At 35.4% G+C, this 13,881-nt stretch overlaps 1 protein-coding gene across 5 annotated transcripts in view; it reads left to right on the plus strand.

Moving 5' to 3' along the window:
• The first annotated feature begins 309 nt into the window (after nt 1-309).
• Nucleotides 310-13,881, plus strand: part of TBC1D32 (TBC1 domain family member 32) — a 237,348-nt gene continuing 223,776 nt past the window's right edge. For 4 of the 5 annotated variants that reach the window (XM_032339668.1, XM_032339670.1, XM_032339672.1 and 1 more), the window contains exons 1-4: nt 310-418; nt 600-757; nt 9,673-9,834; nt 13,458-13,635. In XM_032339668.1, coding sequence (XP_032195559.1) covers nt 603-757; nt 9,673-9,834; nt 13,458-13,635 — 495 coding nt within the window. In that variant the 5' untranslated portion in view covers nt 310-418; nt 600-602. Of the gene's footprint in view, nt 424-599; nt 758-9,672; nt 9,835-13,457; nt 13,636-13,881 lie in introns of all 5 variants that reach the window. The other variant, XM_032339669.1, reaches the window with a different exon arrangement.

The raw sequence follows: 13,881 nt of genomic DNA on the forward strand, positions 1-13,881 counted from the left end.
GGGAAGCAATCAATAGATGCCCGCTGTTAAAGAGAAACAGCATTGTAACATTTCAATACCATTCACGTAATTGAAACGTTTCAATCTATTTTCAGTTTCACTTTTATTCAACTCTTTGTCTTCGTACTCCGTTCCCGCCCATCTGCAAGTCCAAGGCTAAGTAAGCACAGCGAGCACCCTGAACCTTCCTCTAGGAGCCCGGCGGGTCCCCAAGCGGCACTCTTTCTCACCTAGGAAGCCCCGTCAAACGTGCTGACGTCACGCGCATCGCTGACGTCCCGCCGTCAGGCCCACCCATCAAAACCTTCCGGGATCTCTCTCTTTTGCGGTTAGCGGGGACAGCCTGAACAGTATTCGCACAGAAGCCGGCAACGACTAGGACCAAAGGCGGGTCCTTGCGCACCCCCGCTTCCCCAAAGTAAGGTGACTGGTGTTCCGGAAAGACGCGCGGGCAGCGGAGGAGCCACGCCCAGGCGCTAGCCGTGGTCTCCCGGGGAACGGCGTAGTGCGCCGGCCTGGGCTGGGTGGGGGCGCGCGTGCGCAGTGCGCGGCGTTTGCGCCGGCCTGGAGTAATGGGCGTCGGCGTTTGATTCTTGCAGAGGATGGCCCATTTCTCAGGCGAGGACGAGGTGATGCTGCAGGCGATGCTGAGGCAGCTGTTCCAGAGCGTGAAGGAGAAGATCACGGGTGCCCCCTCTCTGGAGTGCGCCGAGGAAATCCTCTTACATCTGGAGGAAACTGATGAAAATTTCCACAAGTAAAATAGCTTTTGATGTCTTAAGCAAACAAGCCACCTTTTCCAGAAAAGGTCCAAGTGTGGCTAGAGAAAGAATGTTCGTTTGATTATTGTTAAAAGTAGCACCCAAGTTGGAGGTTCATTTCGTTGGGTTTATTTACACAAGTACCGAATTTTTGTATTATTTATTTTTTACTTTTAAAGCTTCTGCTTCCTCTGTGTTTCTCTTGCCACACCAACATATTCTAATTCTTCATTTTTTTTTTTCCCTTATGGGCAGCACAGTAACAATAATTGTAAGTTGTTCACGTTTTTCTTAGAGTGATTCTGTTCTATCAAGGGATTCCTGTCACAGTGCCTGAAAGCAGGGAGTTCCCAAGATTTCTGTTCCTTTGCTATGTGGTATTTCAGCGGCTGCACCAGTTGCTCATTCTGAGCACTGCAGAAATACTGACGTGAGATTATTAACGTCCTATGGAATAGCTTAAGTTCTTAGAAAAGGATAAGCCACATACTCCGATGCCCGTGATAGATGGCAGAATTTTAAGTGCTACAGAAAGGCTAGAGACTGTGGGCTTGGGAGCCGTAGACATAGTTTTTAACGAGAGAGGTACCATTTGAGACTATTCTGGAAGATTATGTTTCTTGGGGGATTTTTTTTTTTTCTTTGTTCTGGCTCATTTAATCCTCTCCATTGTAAAGGTGTCTTACAGGTATCTCATTTAATTATTATTGGGAGCAGTGTTTTAAATTCAGTGTGTGTATTTCATTTTGATCTCACAGAGATGGTACTGAAAATTTTATCTTCAGTTACCTTTAAACTGATTTGTGGGTGCCTGGAAGTTGTATTTACCATTTCTTAGATGGTCATAAAGGGATCCTTGAGCCCTTTAATGTAAAAGTTTGTTTTTACTTGCAGTTTTATAGGAGTAGTTACAGTTTTCACCAGATTCTCAAGGGAGTTTTCAAAAGTGTGGAATTCTTGTTCTTGTGGAACTCTTGTTAATATGGTTACTAATTTCGTTAATATATCTGGTTATACATATATTTATTTGTATTTCCATGATTTTCTTGTTTATTCATTAAATCCACTGCTAATAGCTGTATACTGTAGAATAATCGCAACTTTCTCAAATTAATATTTAATTAATAGTGTTTGTAAACTCATGTAATACAAATTTATCTCACACAGACACTCTTAAACATTAAGTTTGGGGTTTTATTTCACATGCAAGCGTTGTTTAAGTAATTTGTAAATTACTGTCAGTTTTTGCTAGGATCATATTCTGGGCATTTGTCCATTTCATCTAGATTTTCAAATTTATTGCTATATAGTTTTTCATTAATATACTGTTAACCTTTTTTTTTTCTCAAAGATTTTATTTATTTGACACATCACAAGTAGGCAGAGAAGCAGGCAGAGAGAGAGGAGGAGGCAGGCTCCCTCTGAGCAGAGAGCCTGATGCAGGGTTCTATCCTAGGACTCTGGGATCATGACCTGAGCCGAAGGCAGAGGCCCTAACACACTGAGCCACCCAGGCGACCCTCCTGTTAACTTTTTAATTATTTTTAATATCTGTAGTTATATGCCCCCCTTTTTATTTTTTTATTTTATTTTATTTTTGGGTGCCTTCCCTCTTCTGCTAGAAGCTTATTTTGTTAGTCTTTTAAAAGAATCCGCTATTGGGTTAGTTTTTCCTTTCTATACATGTATACTTTATGCTTTTTACATTCTGTTCCTTATGTTTTCTTTGGAAAATTTTTAAAACTTTTGTGATCAGTGGTTAGCTCATTAATTCTCAGCTTTTCTTCTTTTTAGTGTAAATGTTTAAGGCTACATATTTTCTTGTATTGTTTCAGCTGCTCCAATTTTAAAGTACTTTTCAAATTAAAGTTAGATCATTGTTGTTCTTCTCAGCAATTTAATGACTATTGTAATAAAGTAATTTACTCTTCAGCAGTGCATTGGATTAAATGCCTGCTGATTAACATTTATGGTTAATGTTCACTGTTGACTGAGGAGATTTACTTTTGGCCTACCTAAAAAAAATCCAGACACTCTAAAATTATAACTGATTTGTAGTTTTTAAGACTTATAATCCTGAAAGTATTTTGAGTAGTTTGTAGTCTTAAAAGCATAAATGGCAAAATTTATGTGTTGGTTCACTAACTGGAGATCTGAGTCTTAAGAGGAAGGAACTCTGTATGGGAAAGGAAAAGAGGAGGATATGCTTGTCTTTGGTGTTGCCATAGAATCTTACAGTTCAGAATTGAATGTGATATTAAAGATCAATTAGTCTGGTTGCTCATATTTTAATCTTTGTTTTCACTGACCTAACTCTTCTTGAACATTGTATGTTCTTTCTTTCTTTTTTATTTTTTAAAGATTTTTTTTTATTTACTTGACAGAGGGAGAGAGATCATAAGTAGGCAGAGCAGCAGGCAGAGAGAGGAGGGAAAGCAGTCTCCCCTCTGAGCAGAGAGCCCGATGCGGGGGATCGATCCGAGGACCCTGGGATCATGACCTGAGCTGAAAGCCGAGGCTTGACGCACTGAGCCACCTAGGGGCCCCGCATTCTATGTTATTGAGTCACTTAGATACATTTTGCTTCCCAAAATGTTTCCTACTTCAGAATTATCTATCTTCCCATGTCCACAATCAGAACATTGGTTTCTTAAATCCACCCAACGTTGTCCTAGTATTGGCCAGAACAATTTTATTTTTATTTTATTTATTTTACTTATTTATTTTTGAAGATTTTATTTATTTATTTGACAGAGAGAGAGAGAGAGAGATCACAAGTAGGCAGAGAAGCAGGCAGAGAGAGAGGGGGAAGCAGGCTCCCTGCCAAGCAGAGTGCCTGATGCGGGGCCGATCCCGATCCCAGGACCCTGAGATCATGACCTGAGCTGAAGGCAGAGGCTTAACCCACTGAGCCATCCAGGCGCCGCTACCAGAACAATTTTATTAAACAGACTTGCAGGGGAAACTGGTATCTTTAGACTATTTTTGTAGGAAGATGGTTAGGACAATGAGTCCATACATGATGGAATTTCAGATAGTATAATCAAGTAAAGTGGGGGAAAATACAGTCATTTGGGGAAGAAACCATAGTGTAGGCAGTAGAGCCCTTTCTGGGGTTTGCCCCAATGAGCAGTTTTCCTAAACTATCTCTGCTTTCCAGAACTTCTATTTTTCTGCCTTAAACTGTATATATTTTCTAAATGATCCAAGAGTCGCCTTTGTCTCTGAAAGCGGCAGCAAGGATTTGAGGCCTGTGGGAGGGGAGAAAGGAGGGATGAGGCCATTGCTTTCATTATGTGTTTGTGTTTGTGTAGGTTTTGACACTTAAACTGGCCCCCAGGAAACAGATTAGCCCTGGTTTTTAGTCTTGGCTACACCAGAATCAGTTGGGCCCCATGTCAAAAAAAAAAATATTGATGCTTGGGCCTCTTCATAAATGAATCAAAATTTTGGGATAGGGGGCTTGGCAGAGGTTTACTTTTTGTTTCACAGGAGAATCTACCAGTGAACTCTAGGGTGTTTAAGTGGTAACTTCAAGAAAGCCTCCATTGTGTAAAGTGATATCCATGTATAGTAAAATTACTAAGAATTATATGTGTGCTTTCATAATTAATGCATTTCTAGTAATTGTTTACTAAACATGACTCAGAAACGTATTCTTTGATCTAAAAGGTTGTAGGTGATGTAAAATACTCATTCTTTCTATTATATAACATTTTATATACTAATATTATATATAAAGTTAGGTGGGTCATATAATAAATCTTTTTATTCTGAAATAAGAATTCCAAATACCAGCATTATAATTCATAACTTATTCTAATAAAGTCTCTTTTTAAAGCATATCATTACTATAATTTTTTCTATATATGATTGAAAGTTTTTTGCTTATTTAAATAGCTAAGAGAATGCATTCTTGAAATAAACTTGTATCAGATTTTTTAATGTTTTTCTGTTGTATTAGTACTCTATGTATCAGTGCATACTTTGGTGTATTTTGAACACGTCAGAATTTCATCATGAAAAAATAATTGATTTTCTTGGAAAAATCGAGGTAATAAAACTGGAAAAATTGAAAACAATGACTGTTCTTTTAGCCAACTTTGTAAAGTTTTCCTGTGTAAATGTGAAAAATTTCATATTCATCAGTAGTAAAGCAAAATGATGAAGCATATTGCTGTGTATTTCAATTGAGCCGCTTTTGAAATGTGGTGAGGTGAACACATTTTTCCTTAGCAGCAAACAACTGTACTTTTAGGTTTTAATGTCCCTCTTTGAGGGATATTTGGGAAAAAATATTTTGTATTCATTTGGTAATAGTATCTTTGAAATCAGATTTTAATTTTTTCTCATTAAATTACTTTTAAGGTAACAAATGGTTAGTCAAATATACGTATAGTATATTTGGTTCAAAAAGTGTCAAAGTGTAGATATATGTAATAAATAACAGTTTTTGCATTAGAATTGCTATTACAGTTACATAGCAGGAACCTGAAATTTAGCAAGGTCAGGTGTTTTGTCTAAGGTTACAAGATTGAGCAGTATAAAATTTAGAACTTAAACCCAAAGCAAAGGGATTCATAGATTTCTAAAGGTATAATATTTATTCACTGTATAGATCATGTTCTTTAAAAAAAATAAGAAACTGTTATTAGAAAATTTTAAGATGAACAAGAAGGAAATATTAATAGACTTAAAAATAAATGGAAGTTGTATTTATTGTAGTCCATGGCAAAGCTGTATGATTCCTTATATTTCCAGTGCAATTAGGGTATGTTAATCTGAAAATGTTAACACAGAGGAGTCTGCTAAAAATAAATCTGAAAGGAAAGGACATAAATTGTAGCAGAATTGACTTAAATTAAGCTTCATAAGTATCATCTAAAATAAGTTATTAAAAATGTACATTTTTTTCAAGGAGATTTTACATTTCTTAAATAAAAATTTTAAACACAGAGGTGATTCACCAGTATCTTTAGTGGTAAGGGTTTTATAATTCTTGGAGTGAGTGGACGTTAATGGTCAAACTGAATTCTGAAGGCCATATTTGGTCTGTGGATGTATTTCTTTGGCTTTTTTTTTTTTTTTTAAAGGTTAACATTTAAAAATTGAGAGATGGCATATAAAATAGTTTTCTGGCTTTTCTTAAAACTTGGAAAAATCAACATTATGCTAATATTGCTAAATGGCAAAAAGTGGCTAAAGCCATGTAGAAGGTCTTCCTTTTAGCTGAGACATGTCCTTTTATTTCACCCCTGCCTCTTTTCTCTCTTACACATGGCTGACTTGACTTTACCTGTCTACCCCTGGTAAGATCTTAGTTTGCTATTCCTGGAATAAGTATGGGAACTTTTGAAAGTTTCTTTTGTGCATCCAAGCTTTGCTTTTTTACAAAATAAGAATATTGCTACACCTCCTCGATAACTTCTAAAAATGATGTAAATGGGTTGATTTAAAGAGCTTATCATCAATCTTTTGGATTAGTTGTAGACTTAAGAGCTGCTCAATGGCACCAATACAATGAGGATTACAATGAAGGCAACATAGTACTTAATTATATAGAAGTGTTTCTCCCAGCCCATAGTAACAATAACTTTCTATCATGGGCACCACTATAGAAAACAGCATTCCTTGTAGGATTTTATGGGATATTGCCATGAATTCATATGGTAAAAAAAAAAAAAAAAAACCAACACAAAATGAATTGTCAGAAGAGAATTTGAAGCCTTGGATTTTTTTTTTACCCAAAGAGGAGAAGGAAGGGTCCACTTGCAGAAATTACTGTTTACTAATGCGAATCTTCCAATGATCAGGGAGTCAGTAGAGTATCCAAAGGGCCATAGGCAGCCTGGTAGTCCTCACATGACAGAGGGCCTTATCCTACCTGGAGATCGTTTTTTCTTAAAAGAGCAGTAACCCATTAGGCAAGATTCAATTTTGGGGTTCTTGGGTTCATTTAATTTGGAAGATGAACCAAAACCTTGAAGTATTTTGAATGGTGTCTTCTGGGAACTAATACTACAGTCATAGATAAAAATGATATCATTGGGAAAAAGTATGTGGTTTGTCAGGTTCCCAAAGAGGAGGTTTTAACTTTTTCTCAGCATATTTGTTATTTGCTATTTATAGATGATGCTAAATAGTGGGGAGGTGTTTTTCTTTTTCTTCTTCCTTTTTTTTAATCTGTCTTTTATTTTAGAATGGTATTCTTTTAACTTTTTCTTTTAAAGATTTTTCTTTACTTATTAGAGGGAGAAAGCACAAACGGGGGTAAGGGCAGAGGCAGAGGGAGAAGCAGATTTCTTGCTAGCAGGTAGCCCAACTTGCAGCTCCATCCCAGGACCCTGAAATCATGACCTGAGCTGAGGGCAGTGCTTAACTGACTGAGCCACTCAGGTGCCTCTATTCTCAACTTTTTGAATACATTTTGTTAATGGACTTCTTTCATATGTCCTCACTGCCTTAGTTATAAAAAATATCATTTCTGTTGCTTATAGTTTGGGCTTTAAACAACATGAACACAGGAGTTCTGTTTCTCAGTTAAATATTCATTTCTCATAATTGCTCAAGATTTGTGGCACAGAAATGGGGCTGATCAAACTAAGGAATAATTTGCCTTTTCATAGTAGATGTTGATGATGAGATGTAGAATTAATCTTCAGAGTGGCCCTTCCTTTAGTTTCAGAGAACTAACTCAGGCTTTCCCATGTTTTGTTTTTCACTGAGTATTTCAGAGATGTGAAGGAAAACTGTCTTGTTTGACTAGCCTAGGGCAGGATTGTGAGGAGGATCAAGATTGTTTTTAGGGTCCTTTCATTTTTTTGTACTTCCTTCCAGTTACACTTTTCCTTTACCCAGTGGTGTCATACTGATTGGACTGAAATGATTATCTATTACTAGATCCTTTTTCATTTACAAGGACATTTTTAAAGAAACAATAATACATTTATGGTATTGGAATTTCAGATAATATGATTCTTTATAGGTTTTCTGGTTGTGGTGGGATGGATGTGGCAAACATATTTTTTGGGCTCTTCAGATCTCATCACACACATCTGCCAACTCTAATTTCAGAGCCACTTGTCCCTCTGTGGAGGCAAAACATAGGGTCTGTCAAATATGAAACAATTAGTGTCTTTAAAAGATTCTCTTGAAATCTTAATCTTTGAATTTTTCTTGCTTGTATAAGTTTTTGCCATTTTGTATAGAATATTCAAAGATTTGGTTTATAATTACAAATACACAAATAAAAAAATAAGTTAACATTTAAAATGGGTGGGAAGTTTTGCTTATATAAGGGAAGGTCTTCAAGTAATATAAGGCAATGATGAATCACCAGAAGAAGCAAAAACTACAGAACTGCTTAAATGATGATTAGAGACTGTTTTCTATAATACGTGATTCAGTAAGTTTTTCTTCTAGCATTTCTGAAAATTAGTGTTTGTCATTTTGATCTAATATTGTAGGTCATTAAGTTTACAAAATAATGTTTTCTTCTTCTGCCACTAATAGATCCCGATTTTCTTAAAGCTTAGAAATTACTACTTAAACATTGAATATAAATATTAAATATCTAAAAGTAAATTCAATGAATAACTTAAATTTTTAAGTAAATTACACTTTTAAATTTAATGTGAATTATAATTTTGAGAAAATGAAATATGATAAATTTCCCTCCCTAAAGGCAAGAAATTTAAATAATACAGTTGGTAAAAACATGAATGTTACATTTATTTCCATTTCCAATCTCCATTGATTACTACAGAACATCTTATTTCTTAATATTTTTGAAATTTTTCCATTTTTGAGTGAGTGTTGGATTGTGGGATTGACAAGAGTTTTGGATTAAGGTGGACTTGAATTAATAGCTTGTGAATTTTTTTTAAAGGTTTATTTATTTGAGAGAGAGAGAGTGCGCAGGAGCTGGGGGAGGGGCAGAGGGAGAGAGAAAATCCTTCAACAGATTCCAGCTGAGCATGGAGCCTGATACTTGGCTTCCTGCCAGGACCCAGAAATCATGACCTGAGCAGAAATTCAGAGTGGGCCGCTTAATCAGCTGAGCCACAGGCGCCCTGCAGCTTGTGAATCTGACAAGGCTTTTTAGCTTTTTGTTTGCATCCTCATCTATTTTACCTATTTCATGTGGTAAATAAGACAATATTGATAAAATACTTAGAGCAGTGTCTAATTCATGATAATCACTTAAAAGTCCCTCCTTGTTTATATGCAAATCAAAATCGTGGTTTCTGGAGAAAATTGACTGTGGCTTCATGTAAGTGGAGATACAGTAATTAAGGGGCTTGATTGATTAGGCATTTAAATGCCAAGCCAAGGAAGTTGTATTTGAAGGATAATAGACAGCGAATAATTAGTTTTAAATACAACAACTATTTATTCAGATGTTATGTATGTGATGGGGTATGAGGTATTGGTATGAATAAAGTGGCTCTAACTCAGAAATAATGAAGGCTGTGATTTTTGAGGACCAAGATAACTACAGTATTCAGGATAAGTATGAGAGGGAAGGGGGCAGTGGAAGAAGATGAGCAAGAAGGCCGCAGTAGTAATCTCTGTGTGAGGTGATGTGGTTTTGCACTGACCAACAGAAGTGGAAAAAAAGGAGAGGAGATGAACCCAAAGGTTGTGTAGGCAGTGTTATCAAGTGTTGATGACTGGGTGGACTGATGGAGTGAGTTGGCATGGAATATATGCAGAAATTGCCAATGTCCCAGAAAGAAAGCAATAAAATTCTAGTTAAGCTTGATGATTTGGGATGAAAAGTTTAAGCCTAGTTTAAAGGAAGAAATCTGAGGATTTTTAAAATATTTCTGTGCTAACATTTTTTCCTGGGTATGATTCCTAAGCGAGTTCATGATAGTTACTGCATTTATTTTTTAAATACTTGTTTTAGCTATGAATTTGTGAAATATCTTCGGCAGCATATATGTAACAGTTTGGGGTCTATGATTGAAGAAGAAATGGAAAAATGGACATCTGATCAGAATCAGGATGAGGAATCCGGCTATGACACAGTTGTACAGCATGTTACTAAAAGGATTCAGGAATCTAAAGAGTGAGTATGCCACAATGACATTTCCTTTCTTCCTTTCTTTCTAAGATTTTATTTATTTGTCAGAGAGAGAGAGTGGGAGCACTAAAGTGAGCGCACAAGCAGGGGGAAACGCAGGCGGAGAGAGAAGCAGATTACCCACTAACTGGGGAGCCTAATGTGGGACTCCATCCCAGGACTCTGGGATCATGACCTGAGCTGAGGGCAGATGCTTAATAGACTGAGCCACCCAGGCACCCCAAGATTTCTTATTTTTTGATTTGAAGAAAAATCACAAACTTGAGTCATGTTCATCTTTGGATAATATAATTTCCAGTAATGTATTTCTGGCAGTGCTATTAAATTTATTCTAAAAGGAGTATTAAAATATTTTATTAGTCAGAGAATAAAAGCATTTTCATACTAAGAGAGAGCAAAGTTTTATATGGGAATATTAGGAATTTTTAAAAATCTCTGAATAAGCCATTTAATTTTCTTGTGTTTTAGTTTATCCATGTATAAAATTAAAACAATTATAATTACCTCACAAAGATGTTCTGTGTCTTAATGAGTTTATGTCTTCTGCTTTGTCAGTTGTAGATGAAAGATTTTTAGTTGTGCAGAGTATTATTTTTTTCTTGATATGTGAGATTCAGAAATTATTTAGGATTAATGATGAGGCAGTGGTATCTCTATTAACAGCATTTTTACTGTAATAATTAGAAATTATTTTCTTAATTAAACATTTTGATATTTTTTGAATAGAAGTTTACAGATAGAAGAATTCATTTGTAGGGTCTATCATTTATTCCTCATATGTGTAAGTGCAACTATTCACCATGTAGATTTTCATTATTAACTGATGTGGATTTTATTCACTACCTGTTAGAACTTATTCTTATTTTGACTTTTTGGAGTATTGAATGAGTCTTAATGGTGTTTATAGTCCATACTATATTTGTTTTTCTTTGGCTTTTTCAAAACTGCAGTGGCTACTGTTGAAGACTAGTTCATTTGAGTCTTGATATTAAGAGTCTGGCCTCTAGCTTTTTTTTTTTTTAAACATTTAAAAAAATTTATTATTCTTGGGGTGTCTGGCTGACTAGTCAGAGGAGCATGCAACTCTCAATCTTGGGATTCTGAGTTCAAGTCTCTCATTGGATGGAGAGATTACTTAAAATCTTTAAAAAAGATAAAAATAAAAATTATTATTCTTATCTCTGTGGACAGCTTGCTGGTATTTCTTGCAGATGAATTCATGTTAGTGTTTTCAAAAAGGCCTGGAGGAAACATGTCTAAGATGAAACTTACAGATTTTCTGTGGATTTTAATGACCCTTAGTCCTACCTTACATACATCATTTAGATTCTTACCTTTATATTCATGTATTAAATTACTGTATTATAAATTATAAAGGGAAAAGGCTTTATGTTGTTTACATGGCTATGCCTAACTGCAAAGGAGTCTGGGACTGTAGTTTAGATCTGTGCCCAGCTATAATACAAATACTGTGGAGGGAGAGAGCAGCTTTTGATGGATTGCTCTTGATTGCTACCAAGGCATTGTTAGGCTTCCCTGTTTCTTGCTACTGAGCATGTGTAGAGGAAAGCTGGACCCTTTCATTTCAGTTATCCTAGAGATACTTTGCCAGTTAGTCTGATGAGTGTCCTAGGATTCCTTCTTGCTCTTTATATCCCCTTACCTTAAACTTGGATCTGGACTTTTCCTTACCTCTGTAACAGTTCTCTTCTGTATGTGTTTTCCTCCTGCATTGTTCCTATTCTCATCTTCTATTAATATTTCTGTGTTTTCTCGTAACTTCTGATGCTTTAAAAACACATACATGAATAAACTATGTATTAAATTTGATTCTAGTTATATATTATGTAAATTATCTATTGCTGAACCATAGTAAATATATGAGAATGTATTTTAAGTTATGTATAGAATTATATATAGTTACTAATATGTGATGTATATCATATAATTTAAAATGTATTTTAAAATTCCTTTAAGCTTTAAAATCTTAGCCTCCTATTTATATCAAAAACCCCAGCATGGTTTTATTATTTTTATGAGTAACTTAACCTATCCTTCTTCAGGTTTATGGAATTATAATAACCCATTTACCAGAAGTATAAAGAAAGAGGCATTTCTGTGCTTATTTTCCTAATGTATTTTTATTACAAAATTATAATAAATACACGTTGCATGCTTTATATTTACAAAGAACTTTCAGATACATACTATTATGTCTTGCTGCAGTTATGTGAAATAGGTCAGCTAGATTGTATTCTTTTCATTTCATTTTATCATTGAGGAAAATGAAACTGATTTATGATGACAAAACTGATAGGTAAAGTAGTCAGAATTATAATCCAGGGTTTCTAATTCCAAAATAGTACTTTATTCACTATTGTTTATTTAAATCTTTATGTTTTGTTTTAAGTGTAGCTTTTTCAGTGGTCCAGGTCACATATTCCTCATTTGTAAAATAAAAGGCTAGATAAAAGTTTTAAAAATAGTTTAATCTAGCTCTAAAATTTTATTTCTAGGCTTTTTGGGACCTCAGTCTTTTTTTTTTTTTTTTTTTTAAGATTTTTATTTATTTATGAGAGACAGAAGGAGAAGCAGGCTCCCTGTGGAGCTGGGAGCCCAATGCGGGAGTCTATTGCATGACTCTGGGATCTTGACCTGAGCTGAAGGCAGACATCTTAACTGACTGAGACACACAGGCGCCCTGGGATTTCTATCTAATATTAATATGGGTGCTTGAGAGTTGGCACATAGTAAGTGGAGAACTATATAAGTTCTTTTTGAGGCCTTTATTTATTTATTTATTTAGATTGTATTTATTTTAGAGAGAGAGAGAGAGCATGGGCATGAATTGGGAGGGGCTGAGGGAGAGGGAGAGAGAGAATCTTAAGCAGGTTTGTGGGGCTCGATCTCACGACTCTGAGATTATGACCTGAACTGAAATCAAGAGTTGGCTATAGAAACAACTGAGCTACCAGGCATCCCTCTTTCTAAGACTGGAGCTGAAAGGGATTTAGAAGCTGTCTGGTTCAAACTCTTACCAGTTTCAGGAATCCCTTTCTTAACGTCCCTGACAGTAGGTTCTTTAGCCTCTGTCCTTCAAAGGACCTACTGATAGCTTAGCTCTTATTTAGGTCTTAATGCTCACTATAAGTACCTATAAAGATAGGCAGGGAAGAAGGGAAGGAAAGAAAGTAGAGAAGGGAGGAGGATAGAGAAAGAGATAGAAATAAACAAGGAATAAAAGGAATATGTAAGATAGACTGTTCTGGTAGTATGGTATTAGCAGTTGACTATTGTGGAGTACTTGGTATCCATGCTATTGGAATATCTTGCCTTAGACTGTGTTAGTTTTACTACCTTGGTCTGTGTAATCAGATGAAGAAACTTGGGAAATAACATATGTTTTGGAATTCTTATTAATTTTTATACCTGTTGTGTGAATTCCATTGTGCCACTTGTTCTTTAAAAAAAGCTGACATATTTTTTTCCGTTTTAGAACTGTGCCCGTAGAGGGACTTTACAGAAAAAAATAAGATAGTTTAATTTAGCTGAGTGTTTTAATTTGTGCTAATAGTCTTTCTCTTACCAAGACTATTTTAAATTTAAAGATACAAAGAAATGATGCATTCCCTGAAGAATATCATGATGGTAGTGGTGGAATCTATGATTAACAAGTTTGAAGCAGATGAGATGCGAAGTCAAGAGAGGCAGAAAAAAATCCAGAAAGAGAAGAGCAACAGTTACTGCACAGATAATTGCTCTGATAGTGATTCATCATTCAATCAGGTTTGTTGTTTCCTTTTGCATTTATGTCTTGAAATGATATTTAATAATCAATAACTTCGGTACATTCTTTGTTAGCCAGATTTTTTTTCTGCTTTCCAGTTTTAAGATTCAGAAGAAAAATAATAAAATTACCTAATCTTAAAGATTGAGTACTTGAAATAACATCTTCTAGAATCATAAGTTCAGTGAATGATTGCATTATATCTGACATATCTTAATGAGATATGGAAATAAACTAATTGATTT

The sequence above is a fragment of the Mustela erminea genome, chromosome 4 (assembly GCF_009829155.1).
Source record: "Mustela erminea isolate mMusErm1 chromosome 4, mMusErm1.Pri, whole genome shotgun sequence".
NCBI lineage: Eukaryota > Metazoa > Chordata > Mammalia > Carnivora > Mustelidae > Mustela > Mustela erminea.